Here is a 22,457-nt window from a genome sequence, read left to right as displayed (position 1 = left end):
GTGTGAGGAAGGTGTAGCAGACAGAAGCAAGGAGCCCTTGCTGCGAGCTGGAAAAGCGACCTCACGGGAGATCTTCTGCGCCCTATACACGAGCTCAGCCAGACATTAAGGGCCTGGAGCAGGAATCCTGGGGTGAAGTTCTCCAGCCTGTGCAATACAAGGTCAGGCTGGGTGGTCAGAATGGTCCCTTTGGGCCTTACCAATCTAGGAGTCTTCACGCCAGCTGAAACCCCAACCCGCCTCCTCTCAGCGCGAGATCCAGGCAAGAAACAACTCAGCGAGTTTTATTACTAAAACCAAGCCAAACAGCTCTTTTAATCTCATTTGCACATGAGCCCAGAACTCCTGAGTTTGCACTGGGGCCACAGAACAAGCCCTGTGCTGCAGTTCCACTTGAGGCCAGCTGGCAGCTAAGCCAAGGGGGTGAGAACACCTCCGCTCAGGGAGCCAGGGGCATCTGCAGCATCTGAGCCTGGCTTTAAGCCTTCCTTGTTGTCACTTTTCAAGGGGAGTGAGGTCTGCCCTGGTGGCCTCCAGACTAACCCTGCTCCATTTCCCTTTAACAGGCAAAAACTTCCTCACATGCACAAGCCACATGCCCGTGGCACCCTGTGGGTCCAGGCCTCAGGAGGCAGTAGGTACAATAGGCACAAAAGCAGAGAGATTTCAGGTTGAGGCTGCACCCTGCGTGCAGCCTGCGGGGCTTTTCCTTTGGGATAGAGGCAGCAAAGCAAGGGGCAAGGGCATCACCTGTGGCTCAGGTGCATCACACAGCAGTGGAAGATTCAAAGGCAGCACGGGCCGTCACCCCCAGGCACTGGAGTGCAGTGCAGAGAGATGCAGCGAAGGAGGGGGCACTTTGCCAGGGATCTTCCTGGGGCTGCCAGACACCAGCTGGGACGACGCACCCCCAAGGTCCAGCACTGAGGGTTAGGGGATGGAGAGGCAAACCTGCCTCTGTGCATTACCTTCAGCGGTGATAGCTCCGACTCCACTACAGAGAACGATAGTGCTCCTTCCTGTGGGTCACCGCCTCGGTGACCAGCACAGGAGTTGGCAGCCCGGGGGGGCCCAGCTTCACCCTCCCAGCAGGCAGCTCCTCCTTGCGGTGGGACCTGGTGGCAGCTCTGGTCTTCGGAGGCGGGAGTAACAGTAACCGAACAACCAGCGGGGCAGGAAAGGAGGGGAGCTGGGGGGCAGGAGAAGAGGCTGGGGTTCCCCTAGCTTCTGGGGAGCATCACAGTTTGTTCAGAGGGCGAGAAGCCAGTTTGCAAGCTAAGATAATGCAGCAAAATGACAAGCTACATCCAGTGGGCCAAACCAAGGTCTGGCAGAAGCAGGTGCAATGGCCATCGGCTTCACTGAGCTCCAGCCACTTACGACGGGGCTAAATTTTAGTAGCTGCACTGTACTCAAAATCATCATGCTGCCCCCTCTGTCATTTCACCCCTATCCCAGGTATCCCCTCTGTTCCCCGTGAAAAGAGATACATTCTTCCCTTATTTCTCAGGGGAACTGCTGCTGGGGATGGAGCAGCCCCACAGGGGATAGACCAGAGTCCAGACTATACGGAGACAGAGAGGGAGATGAGACACACCATCAGCACCCCTGCTCCAACTCATTCGACCACATGTGCCAGGGGATCCAGTCTCCACTTCAGTCCCACCAGATCTTGATAGGGGGGAACTTCCAGAGGTCGGGGTGCCCCATGTGAAGCAGGTTGCTGTAGGGAGAGGTGCTCCACTGAAAAGGGGGGACATCATCCCAGGTGGGCCCGCAGGCGGCTATCAGGCTGTAGCCCTTGGCCATCGCATAGGATGTGATCTAGGGAGAGAAAACCCAGCATCTGATGATTTCCGCAGACTCAGCGGGAGCATCTCTGGCACAGGTCCTGCCAGATGGCCTCCAGGGGACAAGACAGGCAGAAACACTTGAGCTGGGCTGAGTCCACGAAGCTGGAGCGCACACACATATACAGATTATAATGCCACGCCCCCAGACCTAAGTTGTCAGCAGCAGGGATCGAACCGACAATCTCTGGATCCACTGTCAGAGCAGCTCTTCTGGATCTGTTAGCCAAAGCTGCAGTAGGCGTCCCCCCTGCAGGAGCGTGCGCTCACCCATCAGATTTGCCCATCACCTCCCCCTGCGGCCCTCACCTTCATATCCGTGCCTCCGTGCGACCGCTGGCGCAGTGCGGCAAAGGGGTAGGTCCCGTTGGCAGGGTTCAGATCGGACCTGGCGGCGATGGCGTTTTCGGCGTTCTGGGGCGGGTCGCAGCCCTGGCACCGGGACAGTGGGTCCTTCAGGAAGTCGTTGAACCTGAGAAGCAGCACGAACACGTTCAACGGAAGCAGCCCCAAGGGGTGAGGAGCTGGGCCCCACCTGGTGTACGCCTGGATGAGCACTGGGGCAGCTCTGCCCTGGAAGGGAGGGGGAAGACCCTAGGCTGGGTTTGAACCAGGGATGGAGGGGAGCTATTCTGCTCTGTCTAGGCTCTTACAGTGACGAGCCTGGTGTAGCAGCTGCCCTCAGAGCCTGACCAAAAAGCCAGCGTTGTCAGGACGGAGTCTCATTACCTTCAGTGAGCGTTGGATCAGGCTCCTGGAGCTATGGAGGTGGGATCTAACCTCAGCCCTCGCTCGTGCCGAGGTTAGATCTTGCTGGATTAGGGGGCAGAGGGAAGCGGAGATTGTGGTCAGGGGCGATCTAGCGATCAGCCCCAGGAGAGGAAAGCGCTGAGAATTTAGCCTGGTAACTAGAGACAATCCTCAGGAAACCCTCAGGATCTGAACATCTCCACGCTGAAGGGTGCTCCTGATCTGGCTTTTTGAGGCCACCTCTCTGTGTAACTGCACCTGCCCCAGCTGTCCCCCAGCCTGACCAAGAGGACGGGCTGGCTCCGCCCAGACAATAGCCATAGTGCCTCATCATGCCATGACACGATCACTGCCGTGACACCACACATTGTCGAGACGCAGTGACAGCGCATCAGCTCCAAGGATGCTCCAGGACCCACAGTTAGCATTCCAAACACGCACAGCTGCCTTGTCGACATCAGGATAAGGGGCAACCCTACAATAACAGAGCCCTTAACACTCTCCCTCTGCCCCCACGCAAACACACAGCTTGACTCCCCGATCTGTGCCGGTCTCCCTTGCGCACCTTTTCCCAGGCCAAGGTGCCGGAGGGCGTGGAACACTTGTGTTTTGAGGTCCGCTCTTCCTACGAGTGATACAGCCCTCCCGGCACTAGACGTCGCTAAGCTCCCTCTCCACACAGAGAAGCCCTCACCTCATGAGCTGGATCATGGAGTCTATGTCTTGGACGAGCGTCTGATTGCGCCTGAAGATCTGGGCCCGGGGGCTTTTGTCGTAGGTGAACCAGTCGCCGTATTTCTTCACCAGCTCCAGCTGGCCACTGGCATTGAAGATCTGCTCAAAGTACCTGGGGATGTGGGGGAGGGAGTAACACACAGGTTGAGCAGAGACCCCTCCTGCCTTTGTACATGTGCCTCAAGGAATCCCACCCCCACCCCAGAGAGGCCGGGCCAGGTGCCAAAGGGATGGGGGAAGGTAATGGATGCCTTGGTGGTTAGGAGCACTTGCCTCGGACTTGGAGGTTCAGCTCCCTGCTCTGTCCCAGACCTCCAGTGTGACTGGAGGCAAGTCACTTAGCCTCTCTGTGCCTCGGTTTCCCACCTATAGAAGGGGGATAACAGCCCTACCCTGCCTCAGGGGGGTCGTGAGGAGAAATCACAGGCGGTAAAGTGCTCTGAGACCCACTCAGCAAGATGTTATTAGAACAGCCTATCAGGGCAAGGCCCTTTCTAAAGGGGAATTTCCACCTGGTTCTCACCCAGCTGCCAAGCCCACCCCATGCCAACCCCAGCCAGCAATTAAAGGCGGAGTCCCTCTTAACAGCTGAATGCTGCCCCCTTCTGGAACCAGGCAGCACAGCTCCCTGAGAGCACATCACTCCCAGCCCCAGCTGGCTGGGGGGCAGAGGAGAATGCTCCTCATAAGCCCAACGGGGTTTGGATCAGGCCCTCACTGTGGTTGGAAGACCACCCCACAGTGGGCAAGACGGCACCAGGGGTTGGGTGCCTGTTCACCCAGCTGACCCCCCCCCCGCAGAGTAAGATGCCCGAAGCTAAGGGGCTGGAATGGAGAGAGAGGAGAACCTCCTTACGGCACATTGTAACTGGCCCAGTACCCCTTCTGGTACAGCTCCTCTGTTTTGTCAGCCACGACCACCAGCCCCCTGAGAGAGAGAGAGAGAGGGAGGGCATGAGAGACCGGAACACAAACGGGAAGCAGATTGCATGCTGGGAAAGCAGGAGTGCGGCCTCCACCTTGGATAACCAAAAAGCCAGACAATCAGGGGGCCAGATCCAATGAGCAGCTGGCCCAAGCACAGGCAGCCAGCTGGCTCCCCCAAGGTCCTCTGGCTCAGCAGGGCTTCCGTGTTTGATTCATAGATACTAAGGTCAGAAGGGACCATTATGATCATCTAGTCTGACCACCTGCACAACGCAGGCCACAGAATCTCACCCACCCACTCAGTGCCTAGAACGATTGAACCACAACCCTGCAGGGGAGCCCGGTCAGGGGCAGCCAGACCTCCATCAAACCCCGCCACCCCTCTATCCAGGCGACAGCCTCAGCATTAAAGACAAGGAACGTGACCTCGTCTCAGCAACGGGGGGTCTCAGCCAGTCAAGGCTGTGCTGTAAACACAAGTGTCACAGCTAAACCCAGAGCGGGGGCAGCAGACTCCATATCAGCGGGTGAAGCTGTAACAAACCCGGCATCATCCTATCGCTCTCCAGAGCCCATGAGGAGGCCTGGGAGAAGGAGCGAGTTCACAGCTTGATGACATTACAGCTGGATGTTCCCTTTTGAAGGCACTTACGGGATCTGCTCCAGCACCGTGAGCACCCCCTGCTGGAGGCCAGCTTTGCCTGGCAGGAAGGTGTTATAATCTACAATCATCCACTGGTTGTTGTACCTGGACAAGAGACGAGAGGGGAAGCGTTTGGAGTTCAGTGCCCTCGCACCATGGTAGTAAATGTCAAGCAATTGTCCTGGTGTACTTACGCTGCCACCACGTGGCTACTCAAGGTAACTATACTCTTTGGTGTGTGATTTCCTTACTGTTAATAAATGTACACAGTCAACCTGTGGACCTTGTTGCCAGGGTGTGTTGTGAAGGCTCAAAGTACAACTGGGTTCAAAAAAGAATCAGATAAGTTCATGGAGGATAGATCCATCAATGGCTGTTAGCCAAGACGGTGAAGGGCGCATCCCCTTGCTCTGGCTGTCCCTAAACCTCAGACTGCCAGAAGCTGGGACTGGATGACAGTCGATCACTCAAAAATTGTCCTGTTCTGTTCATTCCCTCTGAAGCACCTGGGACTGGCCACAGTCAGGGACAGGATACTGGGCTAGATGGACCATTGGTCTGACCCAGAATGGCCATTGTTATGCTCCGGTTTGAAGGATCTCTGTGTGGCTACAGTGTAGGCAACTCTCACGTGACTGCAGTGGACAAACTGACACCAAAGTGAGGAACAAAACTGAACACAGGTCAAGGTTTCAAACAAAGATTCCCTCCTACTCTGGAATTTTCACTCATTCGCCCCCACTTCTCATCCCCTCGCCATGCCAGGTCTGGACATTATTTGGGGCTGGTTTCAGAACAAACTGCAGAGACATCAGAAGTTGTTGTTCCATAAGCAATGCCTGCAGGTGGCTCTGAGAGCCAAGCAAACTTCCCTGTGGCAGGAGCAATGGACGCAGTTATTGTTACAAATCCATGGTGACTAGGACCTCCCGACTGTCCCTGGACCACCTCACAGAGCCCGAGTTTCAAAGCAACAACAGAGATGGAACTCGGGTCCTCCTCCTTCAAAACCAGAAGCCGCTTCTGTCTGCATAAGAGGAGAGACTCCCTAAACTTTGCTGCTTGGTCTCAGTGCCACTGACATCATGCAATGTGACAAAACACAACACATTAACCAACATGCGACACCACATGGCCAAAGCATGTCACAAGGTCACGTGATGTCCCATGATATTGTGCCATCACCACAGAGTGCCTTGTGCAATAACTGGACGTCAGAGACAGGTTAGATCTTCCTGCTTGACTGAACTCACCCATCCCATCGCTGCCAAAGGGAGGGGAGAGGGGGACACAAAGGACGGTCTGGATGACTGCTAGTTGACTTACGTGCCACTATTGAACTGCTGGAAGATGGCAGCCCACTCGGCCCCACTCCTGGCTAGCCGGTTTGCCACTATATTTCTCAGCCACTCCAGGACACTCCCTTCCGGATGGATGTACTTCCACAAGGCAGCATTGCTGTTCCCAATGGTGGTTTCCAAAGTCACCTGCCGGGTACAGAGTCATAAGCAAATCCAGGTAAGGGTGCGTGTGACCTAACAGAGGCCAGACCTGGGCTCCTGGCAATGGGGCAGGAGAGTGACATAGGCAGAACTGGAGGGGCAACCTGCCCCATTGCCCACGTGAAGAGTGCAGTCGTAGAGCAGTACATAGGCAGAGGAAGATTTGGGTTCTGCACTGAGATGATAGGATTCCTGGTGTAGACAGTGACCCAGGGCCCTGCTGCATACAACCCCCTTGAATCCCAAAGCAGCAATGGGACAGGAGACTCAACCCCTGGCTGGCAGAACCCAGGGACAGCTAGACCATGGGGGAGGGAGGCAGGGGAGGAGGATCCAGGCAGCAGCTGCTCACCAAGCCACTGCTCAAGATGTAGAAGTCGTCTCCTGAGAAGATGGTGCCGGGATAGGATGAGAACGTCTGGATGTGCCCCGAGATCATGTCGTCACCTGGGGAAGCAAATGGCAGAGAGCCATCGGGGTGCAGCTGCCACATCCCATCACCTCCAGAGATGGGCCCTGCCAGCTTCCCACAGCAAACTCCACTCCAGGAGTGGCAGCAAGATCCAGCGGCAGGGGGAGCAGGACCCCTCTCTCTTTGCATAAGGAGCAGGGAAGCTTACACACCATCTTAGTGGGCTCTGGAAGCTCCAGTCTGGTGGCTACCTCTCTTGCCCTTCCTATGGGACAGCCAATCCTGCTTCCTGGGAGGCACATACATGCTTACTGCTGCTGTCTTATCACCCCCTCGTCCTGCCCTCCCTCCTCCTGCCCTGGGCTAAGGAGCACCGATCCTGGCAACAGCCCACACAGCTATCTCCCAGGCCCCCGCCCGCATTACGCACTGTGGGCTGAGGTCCGGAAGGGCAGCATGTATTTCTTGATGATTCGCAGCATGGACTGGTAAGTGTTCCAGGTGTCATGGGAGACCAAGAGCTCCTGGTTCCCCGGCAGCAGTTTGATGAGCGCGGAGCAAGACCCTGAGCCCAGTGTGTGCTTCCTTTCCGTTCTGTTCAAGGCTGATTCCAGGTCCTCCAGGTCCCCACCCAGCTGGAACAAGCTGGAGGGGGGAAACAGAGACACATGGGCTCATAACAATCCCAGGCAGCTTAGACAGAGGCCCCTGGATTGGCCAAAGCAGAGCAGACCCTCGGGCCACCTACCCTCACCTTGGCTGGAATCCTGCTATTGGTTACCTCAGCTATGCCCACTCCCCGGGCTGGAGGAAGCAGGAAACTCTACCCTCCTGATCCTGGCCATTTGCATGGGATGGCCGTAATGATCCCTTCTTTGTCCCCACAGGTTCTCCCTGCAGCCAGGACTCCCTTATCTGACCATGGATAAGCTGCAAGCCTAGTGACTGCCATAAAACTGCAGCCTGACGCAACTGCAGACACAGGGCATGGGGGGCAGAACTTCCAACCTTTGGCTTCAGTGACTCAGGCCTTGCCTCAGCCTCAGGGGCTAATGAAACAGTATGCTGTTAGAGACCAAGGCTGGAGCATATATGTATTTGGGAGCAATCTGCCCTGCTGTGTGGGTATAAATGCATTGTGGGTAGGAAGGGCTAAGAGGGTCCGGGCAGAGGTACTCTAAAGAGCTGCTGGACTGCATTATATTTTAATTAAAACGGGAGGTCCTCTCCATGCTGGGGAGTCGGCCCAAAGAAGTCACCAAGGCATCATGCAAACATTAACAAGCTGTTCTCAGCACCTTGGGAGGAGGCAACTCCTCTCCCTTGTTTACAGATGGGGAAACTGAGGCATGGAGACAGGTTGACCAGGAGGGGGCCTGCTTTCAGAACCCAGCACGCAATATGTGAGGCAGTAGCAAATCTGGCCTCACGCTTCTTCAGCAACCTTGGCTCTGCAGGGCCAACAAGAGCCAGGGCACACTGGGGGGGTCAGCAAGCTAAGCAGATGGGGGCTGGGGGTTCTGCAGAGACAGGGGGTACAGCAACAAGTCACCATATCCAATCAGGACACTGTATTTTAAAGATCATGTGGTGGGGAAGCTATCTAGAGCTCAGAGCAGAAGCACGGAGTCAGAGCTCCTGGTTCTACTGCCAGTGCTGTTGCCGACCCACTAGATGACCAAATTACAGCACCTTTCTGTGCCTCAGTTTCCCTCTGTAAAATGCGGGTAATAATGGGTCCCTAAAACCTACAGCGTCCCTTTGCTGCATGTCTATGGGATGCAGCCCCAGCTCCTCCCTACAGCCACCAGTGAACTGCAGCTGCTGAGCACGTACCAGGCCAACACCCATCTGCTTCCCCCAGCCCCACTGTGCTGGACCTGCCCCATTCACTCCACCCCATCTCTCCAGTTCCCCTTTGCTCCTGCCATCAGCCAGGACTGCCAGGGTTAAGTCCAATCACCCAGCTCCCGCCCTCATGCCCAAAGGGACTTACAGGAAGCCAAACGGGGTGACTGAGAACCGTCCAGTTGGGAAAGCCACTCGCCCGTTATAACCATCCTCCAGGCCCTTGAGCTGCAGCAGAGCCAGACGCACCTGTCAGTGGAGGGACAGGCACATGGTGAGGCCCCCCATGCACAGGCACTGGCGAGCAGGCCAGGGTCTGAGATCTCACCCCACATGGTGTGACTTATCAACTGTTGGAAATGGCCAACTGTGCACCTTGACTGCATTGGCCTCATTAGCACTACAAAAGTAATCTTCCCTCTCTTGATATTCACCTCTTATTGTCAACTGCTGAGAATAGGCCACTTCCACCTCAATTGAATTGGCCTCATTAGCACTGACCCCCCCCCACTTGGTAAGGCAACCCCCATCTTTTCATGTGCTATGTGTATATACTGCTTACTGTATTTTTCACTCCATGCATCTGATGAAGTGGGTTTTAGCCCACGAAAGCATATGCTCAAATAAATTTGTTAGTCTCTAAGGTACCACAAGGACGCCTAGTTGTTTTTGCTCATACACACTAACACAGCTACCACTCCAAAACCTGGACCAAGTGAGTGAGAACTCAGCGACAGATCAGGCTCTCTATGGCTTGCCCCCAAATCCATCCTCATGCACATACAGAGCTACCCAGACCATGCTGCCCAGACAAGGTCCTGTAGGAGGGGAAGTGAGGAGGAACTTCTCCAACTGAAGCTCCAAAGATGAAAGTTACAAAAGACGGATCTACTCACCCCAGCTGGAATTTGGCCAGGACTCCTGGGTTAACTTAACCAGCACACCATATATACGCAAGGCACTGCCGCCTAGCAGCACACACCCACCTGGTACCAGTACTCCAGATCTCCTTTCTCCATTTGCTCCTCCATCCAGGCCAGGTTGGTCTCAATGTAGCTCTTCAGCTTCTCGCAGTAGACAGTCTGGTATTTAAAGGGGCCGCAATAGCCCACCATGGTGTTCATCCAGTGCATGTAGATGAGCTGGAGGAAGAAGGGGGCACAGTGTAACAATGGGACAGGCCAATCTGAAGACCCAGCCTGCTCACCCCTTTCTATCCACTTAATGTCCTCGAGTGAGGGGCTGGTTCTCTATCACCTCTGGGTAAAGTCAGGCTTTCCTCGCTAAGGCATCTCCGATTGGATGGCTGGAGAGCTAGAGACAAGCCGAACGGGGTGGGAGTGCAGATAGGCAACCCCAGTCACCCTGTGTTTCCACAGGCTTCAGTCTAGGCCAAGCTTAGCTCATAAGTGAAATGAGCTTGAGAATCTCAGCCTCGCCTCCACTGGGCACAAGTGAGCCATTAACGTGCAGCACTACGGATCGGAGAGGCCCAGGAATGGACTAAACTGAGCCTGAGTCTAGATTGAGGTCCAGTGGCATAGCAGGGTGGGGGGAGCCTAGGACTGGGACACAAGGGGGCTCTGCAGACCAACCCTAGCAGAGCTCCAGGATCTGCGGGTCTGACTGTCCCCTGCCATGCACCAGCATTTACCTGCTCAGACACAGTGGCTTCGGCCAGTCCTGCAGCATAGGCCTGCAGGCTGTCATTGTACTTCTCGCTGGTGGCCAACTCCAGGAAGGACCACCTGCACCAAGCAAAGAGGACACTGAACGAACAGGGGAAAGATCACACACAATGGAAAGTCCCCATGCGGCCCATGGCAATGCACTCCCTCCACCCGGGCTCCCTGGGGCTGTGTTTGTATCTTACTTTATCTGAAGCGTCCTTCAGATAAAGGCTCCAATCAGACAAAGCAAACTACTCTCTGGGCCTCTCTGTTGTTTGCCGTCTGGAGCTGCTCCCAAGAATCCCTGTGCCACAGCTGGGGCTAAAGACACCCTGGAGCCAGGGGAGGTGCTTACCAGGGTCTTCCTCCATAAGGGGGACATCAAGGGGAAACAGAAGAGGATGGGGGACCAGACAAGCTTCTGCTCTCCCTTAAAGGATCTGCACAACCATTGTCCCTTACATAGGTACTGGCGTTACCATGGCATCCAGCACTGCAGGGTCTTCCACACACAGTACTCTGCACTTAGAATCGTCAAATATCAGGGTTGGAAGGGACACAAACCTTTGCTAATTCAACCCCTCCCCCCAAGATTAGCAGTGGACAGAGGTTGTCTATTCTGGGGGGCGCTCCACAGGGGCCAGCGGAGATACAAGGGGGCAGGGCCTTTGGCAGCTGGCTCAGGGCCATCTGTCTCATAGGCACCCCTTTGCGGCACAGTTCTCCAGTCCCCGGATAGGTCACGGGTGGATCAGCCTCTGACAGCAAATGAAACCCACCAGGCAGCAGCACCTGGGACGTTCAGTACCCACAGAGCTACTGGGTCACTTTGGAGAGCGGACAGCAGCTCCCCCCCCGCCCAAAGCTCATTCGATCACTTTGGAGCCTCCTGCCTCTCAGCCCGGCCTACAGAACAGGGCCAGCAGCTCACGCCCCAGAGTCAGCCCTGCTGAGATCAGTAAGCAATACTGAAGGTCAGTGCAGGAGGGAGTCAGCAACTCCGATTGGCTCAGGCAGACAGATATTCACACCAAGATAATGCACTGCTCCACTGCGGCTGGCTAACGGGCCCCGCCCAATGGAGAGTGATTTATAAAAGAAACAGCACTGGTGGCAGCTGGACTGCCCTGGAGACAGAGGGCCCATAGGACAGGTACCGCAGGGGCACTGGCGCTGTGAGCTTCCCCTACTGGTGGGGGAGTCAACCCTAAATGGGATTCCACTTGGTAATCAGCAGGATCCCATTATTGGTGACTCGATAGCACAATACTCATCCAGGCCTTACTGGCGCTAAGTATTTCCGAGTGCTAGGCGCACCTTAACCCCTCCAGTATTAGGTACACAGAAGAGGCTTGACCAAGGTCACACAGCAAATCAGACCTGAATGCCACACCCCTGCCAGAACCAGCATCCAAACTTCCTTCTTCCAACTGACCTAGGTACATCACCATTACATCTAAACACAGCAGAGTGGCTGCTGCTGGGAGACAGCGGTCACTGCATGCTGCAGACAGTTCCAGAGGGAGCAACAAATGCAGTACTGCCAACTCCAACAACACTGGGTGCTCTTCGTGAAGCCCAAGCTCCTGGAGTCACGTGATCATGAGAGTCTCCGCTTTATTTTATTTATTTATTTTAAAAGGTAAGTTTCCAGGCCTCACAGTTGCAGAGAAAAGCTTGAAAATGTGACAGCCTCAGGGCTACGACACCAGAAGACAAATAAAAAGAACCCTAAAGTTATTTTTTATTATTATTATTTTTAAATCTCATGATTTTTATGCCACTCGTGATTTTTTGGAGGGTTTAACATGACTTCTGAATACCTGGGATTAGCAACAGGGACTGTTCTCTCATCTAAAGAGACTGTGTTTATTGCTTTGCTTAAATCTGAAATAAGCCAGCTCAGCCGAGGCACAGCGGGATTGCTCTTTACCTGCGCATGGTGAAGCATCACAACTATTTCTACTACACGGGGTGAAGGAAAATGCCACCAATGACAGGCTTGCGGTGGGCTAGTGAAATGCAGGTATTTATTGCTCTCTGGGCCAGTTTTTGACCTGGGAGAGGGAACTGCCCAACATGTCCAGCCTAACCCAGAAGATGAGAAGTAGCCTCTTGCCTCCGTAACTGTGCTAATTGCACTGAAGGGGCATTTATCGTCTGCAGCCTGCTGCTTTGCTAGACCCGCACTGTGACTCTGCTCAGCTAGTTGATGTCCCATAATGGCACCTTAGAGACTAACACATTTATTTGAGCATAAGCTTTCGTGATCTACAGCTGAATGCATCCGATGAAGTGAGCTGTAGCTCACGAAAGCTTATGCTCAAATAAATGTGTTAGTCTCTAAGGTGCCACAAGTACTCTTGTTCTTTTTTTTAGAGGTTCCCTGAATAAGAGGCACTACGCAGCAACAGGAGTCTGATACTAGCATAAGCAGCACCAGAGTTTTGAGAGCAATGACTGTACCAAAAAGGCGGCTGCTTCTTTCCTGTACTCAGTTATTTCAAATTGAGGAGAAAAGCTGAAGCAGCTTCAGTTTCAAAATAATCATCATGGCAATATAGTTATATATCTTTACCCCATCCCCTTTCAGACTCTTATTCCGGACCAGTGGCTCTCAACCTTTCCAGACGACTGTACCCCTTTCAGGAGTCTGATTGGTCTTGCAGACCCCCACGTTTCACCTCACTAAAAAACTACTTCCCTTCAAAACTGGGCATAAAAATACAGAAGTGTCGCAGCACACTATTACTGAGAAATTGCTGATGGTCTCATATTTACCATAGTATAAAATAAACCACTTGGACTATAAATATTGTACTTACATTTGGGTACAGTACATAGAGCAGTATAAACAAGTCGTCGTCCGTATTAAATTTTAGTTTGTACTGACTTCACTAGTGCTTTTTATGTAGCCTGTTGTACAACCAGGCAAATCTCTACACGAGTTGATGTGCCCCCTGGAAGACCTCTGCGTAGCCCCAGGAGTACACGTACCCCTGGTTGAGAAGCACTGTTCTAGATCATAAGCTCTTCAGGGCATGGGCTGTTGCTTGACATGTGCTTGTACAGCACCTGGCACAGTGGGGCTCCAGGTGTTGGGCAGCAGCATAAAGCTTTAAGACAGGCTCAATCGAAGTGGAGCCTCTTGATGCTAGGGCAAGGGGAGTAATAATGTCCAAAACACAAGGAGGAAGAGCCACTCGACAGTGTCCCTTTCACAAGCAACGCAGAGGGATGTGCACGCCCCCATCTAAGCATGCATGTGGATGGAAAGTGCCCGCAAGGCCTTACCCACACCGCAGCTGGCAGGGTCCTTCCTACTGCAGGTAGACAGAGGCGTTCGTTCTGCTCCAGCCAGTGCACTGAAGGTAGCAGTGTGGCACTGGAGGCAGCTTGGATTAGCGGAGCAAGAATGCACTGCAAGGGTCGCAAGGGATCCAGGCACTGTATTTGGGCGGCTAGCCAAAGCCACCGCCTGCGCCACTCCAGCCACACTGCAACTGCTAGCTCATTTGCTCCAGCGCAGCGAGGGCCCGCATCTACCTACACCGGAAAGCACCATCCCAGCTACTATCCTTAGGAGGAGAGGCTGGGATTGTTTAGTCTGCGGAAGAGAAGAATGAGGGGGGATATGATAGCTGCTTTCAACTATCTGAAAGGGGGTTCCAAAGAGGATGGATCTAGACTGTTCTCAATGGTAGCAGATGACAGGACAAGGAGTAATGGTCTCAAGTTGCAGTGGGGGAGATTTAGGTTGGATATTAGGAAAAACTTTTTCACTAGGAGGGTGGTGAAACACTGGAATGCGTTACCTAGGGAGGTGGTGGAATCGCCTTCCTTAGACGTTTTTAAGGTCAGGCTTGACATAGCCCTGGCTGGGATGATTTAGTTAGGGTTGGTCCTGCTTTGAGCAGGGGGTTGGACTAGATGACCTCCTGAGGTCCCTTCCAACCCTGATTTTCCATGATTCTATACTAGGTAGACATACACAAAGTGATCTCAAGGGTGAAACTGCACGGATGCTAGACACGCCGCATTACTCCCCCTTTAACAGCAAGAGGGGATTTCTCCTCCGCCAGCAATTTGCAAAGGGTTTTGCAACAAGTGGAATGCAATAACCGCAATGGAAAATGAAATCATATGCGTGTGGGGCCATCGAGACTGGAACAAAAGGCCCTGGCTACCGGACTGCAGGAAGGTGGCGCAAACACGCCTGATGCTGCAGAAGCGGCAGAAATGGCATGAGCCCCTGGTTAGGGGCACTCCAGCGTCACTGAATAGCAGAAGTGAAAGGGTGAGGAGAAAAGATACAGTTAGATCTTGTTGACAGATGTTTTTGTGAGTACAGGGCGGGGCGGGGGGGGGCGGAGATGGAAGAGGGCCAGAGAAACCAGCCAAAACAGCCCCTGAGCAGAAACTCACCCAGGCAGGGCAGCTCCAGGACCCGACCCTCGCGCCCTGCCGCACCCCAGTCTCGAGAGCGGCGAGGGAGCCCCCCACCCATCGGCAATGGAGACCCCAACCCAGGCTCGCTCGCTCCCAGCAGCCGGGTCTGAGCTCGCCCGGCGTCCCCGGGATCCGCCGGATCGGGACTGGCCCGGCGCAGGATCGGGACCTAGTGTATGTACACACCCCCCAGGCCCCCACGCGGGGCCCCCCTACCCCGTGTCTTGGATCCGGTCGGTGAGGTTGGCCCAGGCGACGGCGGCGGGGTCCCAGCCCGGCACGATCCGCAGCTGGCCCGAGGCGGGGTCCAGCAGCACCGAGCTGCGGCGCGTCTCGGGCCCGGAGAGCGGCCGGGCGGGCGGCAGGAGGCCCAGGAGGAGCAGGAGCAGCAGCAGGGCCAGGGGCAGGCGGGGGCAGCGGCGGGCGCTCATTGCCATTGCCATTGCCATTGCCATTGCCATTGCCCCAGCCCCTGCTGCAGCCGCCGGCCTGCTCCGCCGCAAAGCTCTGCGGGAGGCGGGACGGGCGGCTGGGGGCGGGGCTGGGGCGCCCCTCTTAAAGCCACCGGGCCCCTTAAGCGCGGCGCCTGGGGCGAGCGGGGGAGGAGCTGGCAGAGGCCCCGGAGCGGTAGACACCAGGCAGGGCTGGCCCCTGGGGATCGCCCGCCCACCGCTAAAGGACCCTCCCCCAGCCTAAGGGGAGGAGCCGCAAGGTCCGGATCTCGATTAACCGCCGGGGGCAGCTGAAGGTGTAACAGGGACGGGAGTGCGGTCTTGGCTAAACAAAGGGAACCGGACGGGGAAGCTGAGCAGAGAACCCCGGGCAGCGCCCGCTGCTCCTCCAAGGCGTCAAGGGAGGCAGCGGACGCTGCCCAGAGGAACTCCCCCGGGATTCGCGAGCAGACGGAGGATCGGGAATAGGCCCCACAGTCACAGGAGACCCCATTGGCCAACCTCCTCTCCCTGGTCTTGTAGATGGCCACTTTGGCCAGTGCTAGGAGTAGGTTGACAAGGAAGTCCCACAACTTTGTGGGGCCACGGATAGGGAGTGTGTAGATAAGGAGGTGAGGGGAAAAGTGCAGCCAAAAATGCAATAGGATATCTAAGAGGAGCCAGAATAGGGGCTGCAACCTGGCACACTCCAGATTCACGTGCGCCAGGGTTTCCCTCACGCTGCAGAAAGGGCAGGTGTCTAGGATGGGGGTGAACCACGGCAAGAACAGGCCCACACTCACAGCTCCATGAAGGAGCCACCAACTGATACCCCCGGCGGGCTTTGGGACCAGGGTGGAATATAGGCCGGCCCACCGGGATTTCTCACCCTCCAGAGGTGGCAGGAGGTCCCGCCACTTCGTGTCAGGGCGGGACGCGAGGGTGAGGACGTGAAGGGTGTGGAGCATGAGTGTGTACAGCTGTTTCCTTGGTGCGATCCGGAAACGAACCAGCTGCAATTTGTGCAGCCGGCTCACGGTGAAGGGGCAGGATGGCCAGGTGGGTCCACGGGGCAGGGGCCTGATGAGACGGTCCAGAGGGCCTGGGTGTAGGGTGTGCGGCGGGCGCTGTCCCGCAGAACCTGGTCGAGGTAGGCCCGAGCAGTGGGCGGTAAAGCGACCCTCACCTCCTGAAGTACGTGCCAGGGAGAATGAGGGCCAGAGAGCCCCATGTGCTGAACGAATGCTGGGCAGGGCTGTGTTAGGCTGGCATGCTGCCTCTGCATGCTGCACTTCCAACTGCACCCCCACAGACATCATCTTCCAGTGCATGGGCCCCAGTGCGGGTGTCATCAAACACCAGCACCCCATCCTCCATGGGGACCCCATCCTGAAAGCCTTGTCTTCTGACCTTCAAACAACCCCTGAAGTACCTCATCTGACGCAAGCTCCCCATAGACCAGGACACCCCAACTCAAAGCGGCACCAGACCCTGCCAGAACAACAGATGCAAAACCTGCAGACATCTTTCTACTGCTCCGATGATCAACATCCCCATTCACATCTTTCAAGAGATCGCAACCTGTGGTGTACCTCATCCAGTGCCCTAAATGCCCCAATAACAACTGTGTTGGTGATACCAGATAATCATGATTCTCTCAAATGAACTCACAAAGGGAAATGATAAAAGACAGACACATAGACTCATAGGGAGCTCGAGAGGTATCTAGTCCAGTTCCCTGCACTCAAGACAGGACTAAGTATTGTCTTCTAGACCATCCCTGACAGGTGTTTGTCTAACCTGCTCTTAAAAATCCCCAATGATGGAGATTCCGCAGCGTCCCTAGGCAATTTATTCCTGTGCTTAACCACCCTGACAGGAAGTGTTTCCTAATGTCCAACGTAAACCGCCCTTGCTGCAATTTAAGCCCATTGCGTCTTGTCCTGTTCTCAGACGTTAAACTCACTCCTCCTTGTAACAACCTTTTATGTACTTGAAAACTGTTATGTCCCCTCTCAGTCTTCTCTTCTCCTATCACCTGTGGGGGAACACTTTTTTCACAAAGCAATCACTCTACATCTGACCTATCCGGTCGCATCCTCAAAGGAAACCTGCACAACACCTTCAAAAGACGAACCTGGGAGCTTAAATTCATAACTTTGCTAGACACTACAAATCACGGATCAAATAGACACGCTGGATTCATGGCTTAGTAGAACAATCTGTAACCCACTAATAACCCCAACAGCTGCTTCTCCCCACCCTTCCTTTTCTCCCTATGACAGGGGTGTTAATGGGACACTTTATCTTGAATGGTCCCTCGAAATGAGTATTAACTACTTATGCTAAACTATCTGTGACACTCTGAGTTAGTTTCCCAGAGCTGAAGAAGAGCTCTGTGTAGCTCCAAAGCTTGTCTCCCTCATCAACCCAGGTTGATCCAATAAAAGATATGACCTCACTCACCCTGTCTCTCTGCTGCACCAAGCACAACTGCAGGGAAACTGGGTGCCAGTGTTGCCAACTCTCATGATTCTGTCATGAGTCTAATGATCATTATTGTTTTCCTTAAAGCCCCAGCTCCTGGAGTCAAGTGGAAGTGTGATGATTTCAGCCTTTGTTCTTAAAGCAAAAGTAAGTTTCTAGCCCTCGTGGCTGTGGAGAAAGCTTCAAAATGTGACCCCAGCATGGGCGGCGGGTGAACCACCAGCTGCCCCCTTCCACAACTGGAGCCCGGAGCCCCCAACCCCGTGGTCGCCAGCCCCCCACCCGCCTCAGTCCCAGTGCGCCAGGAGCAGGGCAAGCAGGAGGGAGCTTCAGGGAGGAGCATGGGTGGGGTCATGCGGGGGTGTTTGGGGAGGCACAGCCTTCCCCAGCTTATTGGACATCTCGCCCCTGGACCCAGGTGCCCCCTATTGGCTCAAAGAGCAGAGGGGAAATGAAAGAACAGCAAATCTAGTATTTTTACATAATCTTATGCTTTTAAAGGCAATCTTGTGATTGTTGGTGAGCCCCACACGTGATTTTTGACCATTTGGGGTTGGCAACAGAGCAGGCCAAGCAGGGAGAAGCCAGTGGCAGAGTTGAGTTGCCAGGGACCGAGGGGCAAGGCTGTCCTACAGGTGGGCTGTTCCTTGTCATCAGGGTTGGTTCTTGGCTTCTTTGCAGACCAGCAGATTCCGTGACATTTAAAGACAGTCCAATCTCTGAGCCCCTGAGCAAGACAACTCTGCAACTGAGGGAACATCTCAATGGGTACGATGGGCATGGTGTAAGGATGATCGTGAGTGGGTCCGAAAGGTCCAGACTGGGCAGGGATGCAGTACAAGCGCATGGATCAGAGCCAGGTTAGCCACAAGAAGGCCCACAGGTAATGGGAGATTCACCCACCAGAGAACGGGTGGTTTTATTACCTAGATCCAGTGCTACAAGGCATGGCGTACAAGCGGCTTTGTGCTGATGGGGTGATACCATGGAGGGTCCAGGTGGGGGTCCAGGTGATACGTACCAAGTACTCCAAGCAGCCCTGGCAGAGCAGTTTGGGCAGGGAGGGTGGCACAATAGATGAAATCCTGGCTCTATTTAAAAAAACAGAGGGAGTTTTGCCCTTGACTTCAATAGGGCTGTGTTTTACCCCATGATTGATCTTGGCTCCTGCCACTGCAGTGCGATTGGGTGGTTTGAAGAGCGCCCGAGATTTGCTTGAACCAGCCCTGCCAACTGTAACAAAAAACATGCAGAGACTGTATCCACTCCGGGGAGACACTTGGTGCTTCAGGACAGTTGATGACTTGTGACCTTCGCTCTCTGACTCACATGCAGCTGAGATGGGGTTTCCAGGGCCCCCTGCTGGATGGACTCAGTACAAACACTGCCCACGCCAGCATGCGTGGGCTCTGGGATCTGCATTGGTTCCAGTATGTTTCCAAGTGGAATGGTTTTAAAGCCCTCAGTCGTTTGGGACCTGGTTGTCTGAGAGCTGCGTCCCTCCCCATGCAGCTGCCATTGGTATAGGCACTTGAGAAAGCAAAACAAAAAATGTCAGGCTTTTGTTAGAGAAGCCAAAGAGGGTTCATGGGAGCTCAGCCCCTCTCCCTGGCCTCAGGAGGTCCCTTGGAAGTACACTGGCCCTTTAAGACCTTGCTCTCCTCACCTTCTAGTCCAGTGGCTCTCAGCCTTTCTAGACGACTGTCCCCCTTTCAGGAGTCTGATTTGCCTTGCAGACCCCCACGGTTCACCTCACTTAAAAATGACTGGCTTACAAAATCGGTCATAAAAATACAGAAGTGTCACAGCACACTATTACTATAAAAACCTGGGGTGCAAGTTCCAAACTGCTTTGTCCCACGGAACCACACTGCACGTTCCCAGCTACAAATAGACCCTTCTTTCTCAAATATTTCTACATATCGGTTAAGTTTTCCTTTACATCCTTTCTCAGTTTGCTAAACTTGCAGCTGCTGCCTGTATTTTAACACACCTTAATACAGTTAATCTCTCTTGGCTCAGGTCTCCCTGCCTTCCTAGGTTGCTCTTCATCCCCTTCCCCCATTTCTCTTCACTTCTGCTCTCTCTCTTTGTTTTAAAAGTTTAAAGTTATAGTTTTTACAAAAACCTCCAGAATATAAAACAATTGAAAACCGAACAAAACAACAAAGAGAAAACAAGGGAAAATTTTTACTTTAAATAAATCCCATAAATTATTTATTTTAACCCTTCAGAAATGCAACAGCTGGAATTACGCCTAACTTTCTTAAAGATATGGTTGCAAAGCAACAAAAATGCAGACTTTGCTTCTACCCTAAGCACTAACTAATATTTGAGACATGGGCTTTCCTTATTACCACATAGCACAGTTTTAAAATAAAGTTAATAAAAAGTAATAAAAAAGGCTTTACGTTATTAAATTAATACCAGCAGAGTTGGGACAGCACACCAAAATACTATAAAATAGTAATTATAAAATTGAAATATAAGTATTGTCCTTACATTTCAATGTATAGTATAATAGAGCCGTATAAACAAGCCAATGTCCATATGAAATTTTAGTTTGTACTAACTGTTCTAGTGCTTTTCCTGTAGCCTGTTGTAAAACTAGGCAAATATCGGGATGAGTTGATGTACCCCCTGGAAGAGCTCTGCGTACCCCTGATTGAGAATCAGTGTTCTAGTTCAACTCCAGTTATCCTCAGACTCCTAGGTCATATCCTGCCCCTTTAGGCCTGCTAGCCTATTTTTAATGAGCCTTATTAGTATTTGTTATTTCTATTCCAGAAGCTCCTAAAGGCCCCATTTAAAATAGAGATCCCACTGTGCTAGCATACAGCGTTGGACGGTCCCTGCCCTGGAGCGCTTACAGTCTAAAGAGACAAGTCAGACAGAAGGTGGGAGGGGAAACAGACAGGCCCAGAGAGGGGCAAATTGCCTGTGTCAATGGCAATAGAACCAGGTGTCCTGAGTCCCAGTCCAGCTGCCCAGGAACAGGAAATATTGCACAAAAGGGTGAGTCGGAATCTGTGCCTCTTCCCTGGGGTGAGAACTGCACAGCATGGAGAAAGCTTTCCTGACATTGCCTTGTGATGCCAGTGGCATGGAGCAAGGGGTGTTGCTTTGAAATCACGTCAGTGGTTGGCGATCCTGCTGTGAGCTCTCTCTGATGGGCACCGGGGCACATTTTTGCAGTTCTGAGCTCTCAAGGAGGCTTGAGCTGTACAGCAAAGGCATTTGTAACTTTCCTGAACACAACAAACCCAGTGCCCCAGGGTGGCTGGGTTCATTCTTTGCTCAGTTTTTCCCCTTAAAGGCATGTGATTTTAGTGGGCAGTTTAACAAGGTGGGAAACTGACCCTTTAAGCTCTTAAGGCTCTTATGTCGCCAACAGTCAGGCTTCTGTTTTCCCATTATCAGCTCCCTTGGCTGGGCTGAGAGGTCTCTTATCTGATCAGTGTTGTCCCATGAGCACTGGGCGGGGGAGGAAGCAGGAAGCACAAAATCAAAGCCAAGCACAATGACTTGGCCTCACGCTGGCAACGCAGGAGAATCAATTGTGGTGGACGATCTTCTTCCCAGACTGGGGAGGTGGGAACAGGGCAGGCTGGAGATGCAAGATGGTTTAGGTTTGGTTGCCAAGGAAGGAGGGGCAGGGCCAGAGATGACTGCAGTGCCTCTTGCTGGAAGATCCCTGAATTGGTGCCTTTGGCTGAAGACCTTCTGCCTTGTTATGTGGAAGAAAAAGAAGGTGCCATTTGGGGTGAATCAGCTCATAAAGAACATGCCACCCCATCCCCGCCTCTGCCCCTGAACAGGAGATAGATGGCTGGGTCCAATACTTGCTATGGACCATTCTAAAGCAAAGGTCTCCTACAGGCATTGTCACATGCCCTCTTGTTTGTTTGGTATGGCCTAAGCAGCCCAATGTGTAATATCCTGATAGCATGTTCTCCGGGGTTCAGCTATCACGGGGATGAGTGTAGTACATGAACCCGAGTAGAACAGCAACCCGGGCTTGGGTTGTGACCTTTCATGCAAAACCATCCCAGAATTTATGCTGAGCCTAGTGCATAACAGGAGAAGGCGTTAGTGGCTGCTGTGTAGATGCCGATGCAATGCAAACCTTGCCAGGCACCTCACCATCAAGTCTCAGTGCCTGATGTAAGGAGCTCCCAGAAACCCGTGACTCTCCATGTGAGCTGTCTTTTTGTCCTGTGTCCATACAGCACCTAGCACAATGTTACTGGGGCCGATAGGCCTGACATCAATGATAGTCATTAACATTTAGCTAATAGCGCCTCTGCCCCAGCTCCACCCATTTGCTCTATAAAGGGGCTGAAGACACAATCAGTGATGGCCCCTTGTCATCACCGTGCCCTTAAGCTTTGTTCCAATCCCTTGGGGTTGCTGCTGCTCCCCAGAGGTAGGAATGGAACCCAGTGTCCTGACTTCCTGTCCCCTGCTCTAACTGCTGGAAAATGCTTCCTCCTGGTGTGGGCATCTCTGTCAGTCTTGATTCATAAGAACTTCAGAGCCAACATTGGGATCATCCCAAATTGTCCTGGAAGGATCTGGATAAGCTCTACTTACCGTCCTCAGGGAAGAATCGCACGCGATGGGTTGAGTGGGGCACTAGGTTTAACCAGTTGGTGGAGGCCCCTATCCGGTGGCTGCACCAGGTGCGTGTGTATCCTGCATGTGACTGTCACGGAGGCTCAGTTCAGCACCTCTCAGGTTTGCAGACACAGCG

The 22,457-nt window shown here is 53.5% G+C and overlaps 1 protein-coding gene across 1 annotated transcript; it reads right to left on the bottom strand.

Annotated features, from left to right (window-relative positions):
* Positions 1-268: 268 nt before the first annotated feature.
* On the bottom strand, positions 269-15,367 carry PLBD2 (phospholipase B domain containing 2). The gene is made up of 12 exons (XM_077835384.1): positions 15,003-15,367; positions 10,322-10,415; positions 9,654-9,809; positions 8,816-8,916; positions 7,250-7,464; positions 6,760-6,854; positions 6,232-6,392; positions 4,915-5,010; positions 4,192-4,263; positions 3,295-3,447; positions 2,160-2,322; positions 269-1,824 (listed from the first exon to the last, which is right to left on the bottom strand). The coding sequence occupies exons 1-12, from the start codon at positions 15,245-15,247 to the stop codon at positions 1,657-1,659; spliced, it is 1,719 nt and encodes a 572-aa protein (XP_077691510.1). The 5' UTR covers positions 15,248-15,367; the 3' UTR covers positions 269-1,656.
* Between the last annotated feature and the right edge of the window lie 7,090 nt (positions 15,368-22,457).

Source organism: Eretmochelys imbricata, chromosome 15, assembly GCF_965152235.1.
Source record: "Eretmochelys imbricata isolate rEreImb1 chromosome 15, rEreImb1.hap1, whole genome shotgun sequence".
NCBI lineage: Eukaryota > Metazoa > Chordata > Testudines > Cheloniidae > Eretmochelys > Eretmochelys imbricata.
The sequence above is the reverse complement of the archived record's forward strand: the minus strand, read 5'-3'. Positions and strand labels throughout refer to the sequence as shown.

Excerpts from the sequence above, each read along its gene's own strand:
- PLBD2 (XM_077835384.1), bottom strand. The coding sequence starts at position 15,247 with ATGGCAATGGCAATGGCAATGGCAATGGCAATGAGCGCCCGCCGCTGC. Across the intron at positions 7,465-8,815 it reads GTCACCCCGTTTGGCTTCCT|CTTGTTCCAGCTGGGTGGGG; the intron begins GTAAGTCCCTTT and ends TCCCCCCTCCAG. Across the intron at positions 6,855-7,249 it reads CTTCCGGACCTCAGCCCACA|GTGACGACATGATCTCGGGG; the intron begins GTGCGTAATGCG and ends TTGCTTCCCCAG.